The 9,039-nt window shown below is 61.3% G+C and overlaps 2 protein-coding genes across 2 annotated transcripts; both read right to left on the bottom strand.

The window, feature by feature from the left end:
* Nucleotides 1-1,638: 1,638 nt before the first annotated feature.
* On the bottom strand, nucleotides 1,639-4,252 carry MZB1 (marginal zone B and B1 cell specific protein). The gene is made up of 4 exons (XM_045794555.2): nucleotides 3,534-4,252; nucleotides 2,585-2,712; nucleotides 2,118-2,228; nucleotides 1,639-2,019 (listed from the first exon to the last, which is right to left on the bottom strand). The coding sequence occupies exons 1-4, from the start codon at nucleotides 3,735-3,737 to the stop codon at nucleotides 1,863-1,865; spliced, it is 600 nt and encodes a 199-aa protein (XP_045650511.1). The 5' UTR covers nucleotides 3,738-4,252; the 3' UTR covers nucleotides 1,639-1,862.
* A 156-nt stretch (nucleotides 4,253-4,408) lies between these two features.
* PROB1 (proline rich basic protein 1) lies at nucleotides 4,409-9,039 on the bottom strand. The gene has a single exon (XM_045794543.2). It carries the CDS (start codon nucleotides 8,945-8,947, stop codon nucleotides 5,885-5,887), a length of 3,063 nt encoding a protein of 1,020 aa, XP_045650499.2. The 5' UTR covers nucleotides 8,948-9,039; the 3' UTR covers nucleotides 4,409-5,884.

Genomic DNA, 9,039 nt, shown 5'->3' with positions numbered 1-9,039 from the left:
TTCGAAACTGCTCCTTAGCACTTTCCTCCCCGCCTCTCTCCACCCCAGTACTCCCCAGGGGGCTATGGAGGCAGAGCCCCACCCCTCACACTTATTGCACAGTCCCAGGGACGTTCAACTCAACCCCAACCACATGCCATCCACATAGAGACAAGGCAGCTAAGTCGCACATGGTTTCAGATACACAAACAGATGGACCCACAACACCCAGACCATGCTGCAGAGTGTGTCTAAATCATGCCATACAAACGCAGAGCCACACAGGTCCACGTCACAGGCTCCCATCTCCACACCCACTACTACTGACAGCTCAACTGGTTCCTTGGGCCCTGGCTGTCTTGCTGATGACCAGGGGTTCTCTCCTGGGCTGAAGGCCAGGGAGGAAGGGCCTCGGGCAGATAGGGAGCAGGTAATGGAATCTAAGGGACCAGGCTGCAGTACAGCTCATGGGAGTTGAAGGGGTCAGGGCCTGCCTGGAGCACCCCTACTTCTCTAGCAACGACCTGCCCCCACCCCCAGAATCTGAATCCCCTCCTGGCCCCTCCACTACTCAGCCAGAGACTTGGCCTGAGCGCACCTCTTTTCTTTTTCTTTTTCTTTCTTTCTTCTTTCTTTCTTTCTTTCTTTCTTCTTTCTTTCTTTCTTTCTTTCTTTCTTTCTTTCTTTCTTTCTTTCTTTCTTTCTTCTTTCTTTCTTTCTTTTCTTCTTTCTTTCTTTCTTTCTTTCTTCTTTCTTTCTCTTTCTTTCTTTTTGGGAGAGAGAGAGCACACACACTCACAAATGGGGGGGGAGGCGCGAGGGAGAGGGAGAGAATTTTAAGCAGATTCCGCCCTCAGCGTGGAGTCTGTGTTGGGGCTCGATCTCACAACCCTGAGGTCATGACCTGAACCGAGATCAAGAGTCAGATGCTTAACTGTCTAAGCCACCCAGGCGCCCCCTCTTTTATTTTCTAAGCCTCGATTTCAGTGTCTGTCATCCGGGGATTAGAGCGTCTCTTCTGTCCAGTGCCATGGTTTCAGCATCTCAGGGAGACACCCACGAAGGAAACGACCAGTTACAGAGAGGCCTGCCCACAGGTTCCCAGTCTCAGGTGGGGCCCAGGTGGGGCCCAGGTGGGGTGCTTTCCTCTGTTGCTAAGGGAGGGTCCCAGGTCAAGAGAATTTCTGGGGAGAGCAGGGCTGGGAGCCAAGATACTGAATCCAGCTCGTTCCAGGAACCCTGCCCTCCCCAGTCCCAGACAGACACCTGGGGCCCAACCCTGTCAGCTGGGGTCAGAGGTAGAGTCCAGAAATTGAGCGGCTACTGGGAATAGACCCAGTTAGACTAGTGTTCAGGGAGGGGCCCAGATAGCACGCAGTGGCTGAGTCGGCGTGTCTACAAGGTAGCCTGGTCATGGAGTTTCCTTTGGTTCTTCTTTTCTCTCTTGATGGATTTGGAGTTTCACTATTCATGTAACTAGTCCCATATGCCTTTGACAGCTCGCTCACATGTCCAGCCATGACACATCTCACCTACCTCTGGGAGACTGTGGGAAGCAACTGTGTTTGGCCCTCTCTTGGTATAATATCAGCAGAAATGCCAGTGTCTGTCCTCCCAGCCCCACAAGCACCTTTTGCAGAGAGAAGGAATCAAAGAAAATCGAGGTCACTGGGTTTTATTTGAGTCCAGAGGGAAGGCCTTCCCCCACCCCACCCCCCACACATGTGGCCCCAGTGTCCTGAAGCTGGAGGAGGGAGGGGGCGTGGCAGCACACAAAAGCATGGCCTTCCTGCCCTCCAGACAGCCTGCAGAAAGGAGTGGGGCAGATCCAGAGGACGCCCCAGCTCTCTTCAGGGGCTGACCAGGAAGGGGAAGGAGCCAGACTAGAGCTCTGTCCTTGTGACGGTCCCCTCTTCCGAGCAGGCCCCTTGGGGTCCTCCACACAGCAATGTCTCCAGAGCCCCTCGGCCTTGTTGGTGGGCTTCGTAGATCTGGTCTTCTCCAAACTCCCCCAGGTAGTGCAAACATGTCCTGGAGAGCCTACGGGAGCCCAACAGGAGCCTCAGACCCTGCCTGTCCCTCAGGGGGCTGATCAAGGCTCCAAGGTCTCCATCCCAGCCCCATACTCCTTTCATCACCTGGTGGGCCAGGGGCCCCCTGTGATCATCACGCTGATGCTTGGCTCTGGCCCCTTGCTGAGCCCTGGGCCTGTGAGACGTTTCACCTGGTTCACTTCTCGGACCCCATAGCTGGAAGCAGCAGGAAGGAGACGGATATAGCATTAGTGGGAGGCCTGCCAGCGAGGGATACATCCCCACTGGGCATGCTGGGCATCTGCTGAATTCAGAGCCCAGATTCTGATCCTCCCTGACGGAAAACTGAGAACCAGAGAGGGAAAGCCCCTGGCCCAAGGTCACACAGCAACCTTGTCCCCTGGCCACGTAGCATTCTACTTGCCCCCAGCTCCGACTTCATCCCAGCCAGACCCCTACCTTAGACCGAAGCCCTAGTGGATTGTGTGTCTGGTGTGAGTGGGAAAGCAGGAACCTCCACCCATCAGCCCTACCCCTAGAGGAGGGTGGTAGGGGCCAGATTCTTGACTCACCCCTGCCAGGTCTGGGTGCAGCTCTGGTCCAGGATGTCTGTATACACCGACTCGCTCAGCTCCCGCCGCCGCCCCCCTGAGTCTGGGGTGTGAAGCTTGGCCTCTGCCTTTGCCAAATGTTGCCACATCTAGAACAAGGAGGGGCTGAGAGCCAGGGCTTCCGGACTGCTCAGTGGTGGGGGAGGGTCAGACAGGAGCCTGGGTCTCTGGAGAGAGCGAGGTGGTGAGGGAGACTTTGGGGCAGGAAGCTCCTGTTCGGTAGCTTCATGGCCCTCCCCCAGGTTCTGAAAGTGGCACTGGGTCTGCTGAGGTGGGATGCACCTCCCTGGGCTGGGGTGGGTGGGTAGGAACCGCTGAGGTGGGAAGTTAGGCCTGAGCACTGGGGCTTCCTCCCCAGGGCACACCTGCCCATCAGCCATGCTATTTTAAACCGTAAGAACAAGGAAAGGAAAAAACAAAAGATGAAAAAACAAAAACAGCCCGGTCTTCAAAGACACGTGTACTCATAGGCTTCCCTTCCCCCCCAGAGGTGCTCAGGCACGCTTGGCAGGTTTCTGTGTGAACTCAAGACACGCTCATACTCCTATGTTCGTGCACTCAAGCCATGTGCACACATGCACATATACACCAGTGCTCCCCAGCCAGGGAAGGAGTCCAGACCTGAGGATAAGCCTGGAAAGGGAGGAGTCAGAGAGGACAAGTGGGTGACTCCCGGGGCTCTCAAGATACTATGGGGTGTCCCAGATTATTTGCTCTCCGTTGGGCTGAGACATGGGTAAACTGAGGCATGAAGGTTTGGGTGAGACCATGGAAAGCTGAGTCTAACTCAGGGCCCAGGGGTGCGAGTTTGGAAATTCAAGGCCAGTGGTAGAATCCGAGGTGGATGGAGGGGACTGGCTTCAGGAGGGACCTGGACAGGGGCAGGGGAACGCAGGGGGGAGGTACTCACCTGGTAGACCACTGCCCTGCAGGCATCACAGCGCAGGTGAGCAGGCATATGAGCTGAGTACTTCTCCTCATCGTCCAACTGTGGGGCTGTGGCTGTGAGTGGGGCCCTGTCCCCGAAGCCCCCTGGGATGGCCCAGGCTCCCAGCAGCAGCAGTATCAGTGGCAGGGACAGCCTCATGGTCAGTGGAGCTGGCTCAGTGAGCATGGGCTGTGGTTGGGGTGCAGGTGTGCGTGTTCATGTGTGCAGTGGGGGCCACCCCGGAAGGCCTGACCCAGACCAATGGGGAACCAACACCTCACCCCTCCCACTCTCTTCCTTCCCCCAGGGCCCTAGAGATGCCACGTGGGCATCTCCTCTATTGGGCTCCCTGCTGCAGCCAACTCAGCTCCATTTCACAGATAGGGAACGATGACGTAAGGAGGGGGACTGGGCCTGCACAAGGACACATGGGGCTGACCCTCCTACGTCCTGGAATCTGGCCACTTAGTGGGTGCTGTACTGAGTACCTTGGGGGAAGAGGTGGTTAGTGAGTGTCATTTTTGTGAGCACATGAAGGCTCAGAGAGAAGTGATGAATCCAAGACCATACAGCTAGAAGGGCCATACTGAAGTTAGAACCCAAGCCTGACTGACGCCAAAGCCCAGTGACCACCCAGCCACCAGGGAGAATGAGGCCACAGGCGTGGTTGCCAGCCTAGGGCTCCCTCCCTGGGAGGCAAGTTTGCGGAGGCAAGGATGCCACCGCGCATGAAAGACACACATGGGCTCCTTCCCTGGAGCCCTCTCCGCCCAGGCCATACGCAGGCATGGAAGAGCATTGTAGGGGTGTCAGAGGTCGCAGCAGGAAACCAGAAATCAGAAAACTTGCACCAACTGTTCCAAGCATCGTGGCTCATTGGGTCAGTGATTTATTGCACACCAGGATGAGGTGAGGGAACCAGGAGGGGCCCCAGACCCTTCATGTGACCAGAACCAGCCCCTCTGGCTATGAGAAGTTGTTCAGTTTCTTCTGACTCACAGTTCTCCCAGTCAGCTTCCAGCCTAAGGCAGGGAGGCAGGGACTTCAAGGGACTGGAACTTAAGTAAGACGTCAATCTCCATCACTAACGACCGCTTCTAATGGGAACTGTTCCTCCCCAAACTCATCACACAACAGTTAACAAGGCCCCGCCACTTCAAGGTCAGAACTACACACAGAACGCCCCCCAGAAGAGCACCTCCTACCCCATGCATCTCTCCCGGCCCTCCTCAGAGGCTCCGGCAATCTCAAGGCAATTAGAACACAGGCTCTGGGTCCTGTTCCTTCCTTGCCTGACTAGCGTGCTGAGCCAGGCCCTCTCTGGGCATGGTTGCCACATCAGTTACTGAGGGAGTGGAACCAGCTGAGGGCTCCGAGTCTCCCTCCCCTGCCCCCCACCCCCATGGCATCCCTTCTACTGCCAGCCCTAACCCAGCCTCTACTACACCCAGAGGGGTCACGAGGCTTAACCACCCTCCCTGCTTGTAAGACCTTCCTGATGATTCACTTCATCTGTCCCGCACCCCAGGTGGGAATGCCTTAAACCTCCACTCCTGGCCCCAGGAGGAGCCCGCTCAGCTCTGAGGGCTTTGAGAGGCCCAGTCAGATGCTGAGGTTGAGGGGAAGATGAGAAGTGGGGCTCCCGGCTGGAGACTACAGCTGCCTCCCCACCCAACCCCCGTTCCCAGGCTGACCCTCCATAGCCCCTTCCATATTACGTCCCTGCTCCCTCTCCACCTGCCGTCCCCGCAGCTCCCTTTCTCAGATCCAGCCTGGCCTAGGGGCTGCACTGGCCACTTTTCCACACAGCCTCCCCGGCCGCTGCTCAGATCCTTTTCCAAACAATAACAGAGTTGCTAGTCAGAGTCCTCCCTCCATCCACCAATGCTCCCTAGCCTGCTCCCCCTCAGCTGGGTCCACCTTCCGGGCGGGGTGGGGGGGTGACAGCTCACTGCCTCTGGGGGCAGCCCTGTCCTCCGCTGATTTCTTTCTTATTGCCCCTAGTGGACTCCCAACATGCCCTCAAGTCAGCTCCTAGGAACAACTCCTGAGATGCCTCACTTTCACACACACGCAAACACACCACACTCCGGGAACGCCTGGGAAAGGAGTATACACTTTTGTTGGGGGAGAAGTAGGCAGCCACTCTCTGAGTCCCAGCTCCATCAGTCCCAAGGTCTGATACATTCTCTGAAGGTAACGTCCAGTGTGAAGACTGGACGGGATGGGTAAAAGAAGGGGTGATAGAAGGAAAGGAGGGCAGGGGACTGGATGCCAGAACCTCCAAGGCTACCAAACAGGTCCGAACACCGTGGGGATCAGGCCCTGGGGCCTCACACTGGGAACAAGGACCCCTTGCCGGGCTGGGCTGGACCTGAACTGTTGGGGGGAGCACAGAGGAGCAGAGGAGGTGCGGGGCTGGGGGTTCCACTCACTGGCAGGTAGTACATCCCATCCAGGGGCCCCGCCTCGGAGGCCCAGGGTACGTGGGGGCCGCTGAAGGCCGGTGGGCCCGAGGACGGCTGCATTGAGAGGCCCGGGATAGGCCCATAGGCGGGCGGGTAGAGGCCAGAGCCCAGGGCCAGCGGGGTGTAGACGCGGCGGGGTGGCCCCGGGGGCGAAGGCGGCAGCAGCACCTCTACGTATTGCCCACTTTCGGGGTCGAAGAGCAGCCGTAGCCGAGGCTGCCGCGGCGCCTCCACAAAGTAGTAGCGGCCGCTCTCGGGGTCCACCAGGACCTTCCCCGCGTACGCGGTCCCGGGTGGCCTGCGCGCCCCCTGGAAGGGGCCTTCCGGGGACCGGTCCATCGGAGGCGCCGAGGCAGCACGGGCCTGGGGCGGGGCGGGTTTGCCAGTCGACGCCTGGGGCTCCCGCGGCAGAGAAGACTGGACCGCAGTCGCGGGCTTGGGGGCTGCAGGGGGCGTCTCCAATTTGGTTGCTATCCCAGGGCTCGAACTAGGGTGCGGCTGAGGGGAGATCGGGCAGGGTGGTCGGGGTGGTTGGGGCCCGGCTGGCCCTATGGGCGACTGCTGGGGTGAGGTGCGAGCGCCGCCCAGAGGGCTGGTGCGCCCCTCCCCGTCTGGGACCAGGCGCTGGGCCTCAGCATCCCGGTTCTCCCTGCTCGCCCCTCGCAGCGGAACTCCCCCGGTTCCCTCCGGCCGGCGGCCCAAGACCAGTGCGCCAGGCAGGCGGATCTCAGTGCGCGCGAAGGGTTTTGCCGTGCTGTTCTCGGCTCTGCGCCGCAGGACGCCGTTGGGCTGCGAAGCGTCCCGGGGCGCTGTGTCAGGAGACGGCTCTGGGGGCTCGTAGGGGTGCGTCACTACCGGAAGAAAGTCCTTGAGATAAACAGAAGTGTAGTGAGCTGGGGCTGGGGACTCCAGCGCCTTGAACTCTTGTGTCTTGGATGTGCCGCCCTCTTCCCCGCGGGGTTCCGCAGGAGGTGCAGGCAGCCCCAAAGCTGGGGTTCCCGCAGGAAAGCTTGGCGCGTACGTGGTCTTCACCATCTTGCGCACGTCGCGGGGCCGCGGGATGGCCACGCGCGGCCGTCCAGAGGCGGCTTCTCCAGGGCCCGAGGCTTCCTGGCGCACATCGGCCTCCAGGGTGCCCACGAAGCGACTGAGGGGCAGCTCAGGTGCAGCCACTTCTGGCGATGGCTGACTGGCTCGGCGGGCAAGATCCCGCATCTCCGGGGCGGCCGGACTTTGAGCCTCTGTGAGCTCGGGAATCCCGGGTGCCGACGGCCTAGGCAGCTCCAGCTCCTCCTGTCCTATCCCATTCAGAGCTTCCGACGGAGATACTATGGATGAGCCCCGCAGTGTGCGATCCCACGTCTCTTGGGGAGATGGGTTCCACGTCCCATTAGTTCGCTCTGGAACCTTCCATGAGGACAGGGCCGGCGGGGATGGGTTCCTACAGCCCTCTGCGGTATTCCTCACTGCCGGTTGTGGAACCTCCGATAGGGAAGGAGCTTCGGGGGATGGGCTTCTTGTCCTGGCAACACCCTGATTCCACTGGGAAAAGGTCGGTGGGGAAGGGCTTCTGCTGACAGTTTCCTCGTCAGAGGGATCCTGATTTCCCCATGCAGAGGATGCCTCAGGGAACGACGGGCTACTTACCCTCCGAATAGCCCGATTCCACGGGGGCAGATTCTGGGGGGACGGGCAGTGTGGACCCCGTACGGTCCCATTTGGAGCCTGCCACAGCGGGGACGGGCTCCTTGGCCTCCCAGCCTTACTCGGAACTTCTTGGGGGGCCGTAGACTCGAAAGGCGGACTTTGTGCCCTCAGGACAGTTCGATCCAGAGTCTCTCGCGGGAACCGAGTCTTGAATTCCTGACTGTGCGCCTCCTGGGTCTTCTCCCCTGACTGCAGGAAGATGCTGGAACTAACTGGACCCAGCGGCTCGGTCCCTGGCACGGGCTTGTCGCGCCGAATCGCGCGCTCTCGGAGGCTGGGCCACGGCCGTGGTGCCCTGGTGGGGGCCGAACTATTGTGCACGCGGGGCGGCCGAGACCTGGCCTCCTCCAGGACCTTTCGGGTACTGCGGGCCGTTTCCCGGGGCGCACACTCTGGCCGCCCCGTGGGCCCGAAGGTGGCGCTGCTCGGGGCAGGGGCCGCAGGGCTGAGTTTTCTGGCCAGTACTGTCTGCACTAGGCCCGCGGCTTCCTGCAGGCGGCCCAGCGACTCGTCCAGGGAGCCAGTGCGCAGAAGCAGTCGGGGGCGCGGTGCTCCCGCCTCCCGCGGGGGACTCCGGGGCCGGGGGCGCAGCTCGATCTGACGCTTGGGCACCGTCCGGGTCCTGGCGGGCGCGTCACGCTCCTCCAGCGCCACCTCCACACACTCGAACTGCGCTGGGGTCCCAGGACTTGGCCCGCGGGGCCGCAGCTCCAGGTAAGTGGCCCAGCGGGAGCCACCGTCGGGGGCCTGGGGCGTCGGCGTTGCGGGAGCCGGAGTCGCGGGCCCGGGCGGAGAGAGGCTGCGGAAAGCCCGCGCGGTGAGTTGTTGCACCTCGCTCTCCGCCGCGTCGGAGCGGCTGAACAGGGCCCCGGCGCCGAAGATGACTTCCATCTCCCCCGACGGCAGCATGCGCAGCTGGGGCTGGGGTGGCCGCGGGCCGGAGCCCGGGCCTCGCGGGAAACCCGAGCCGGGCCCGAGCTGCTGGCGGCTATTCTGGGCGCTGACGGACAGGCGAGGCTGCGCGCCCGCCCCCAGCGCAGGGGCCACCCCGGGCCAATTCGCCCGGCACTCTGCGTCTGGCCCAACGTCCGGGGGCTGTGGAGAACCCGGAGCCGTGTGGTAGGAGCCTGACGAACCGGAGGAGTCCTGACGCCGGGCGGGGGCCGCATGCAGCTGCCCCGGGAGCCCAGGCAGGGCCGGCCCCGCGAGCGCGGTCAGCATGGTGGGGCTGGCCGCCGCGCACTACCGCCCTCACGTTCGCCTCCGCCGGTGCCGCGGACGCCCGCACTGTCCCCGCCCCGCCCGCGGATGTC

Source organism: Ursus americanus, chromosome 5 (genome assembly GCF_024610735.1).
Source record: "Ursus americanus isolate L20-20 chromosome 5, mUrsAme1.1.p, whole genome shotgun sequence".
NCBI classification, from domain to species: Eukaryota; Metazoa; Chordata; class Mammalia; order Carnivora; family Ursidae; genus Ursus; species Ursus americanus.
This window is presented reverse-complemented; position numbering and strand designations above follow the sequence as displayed.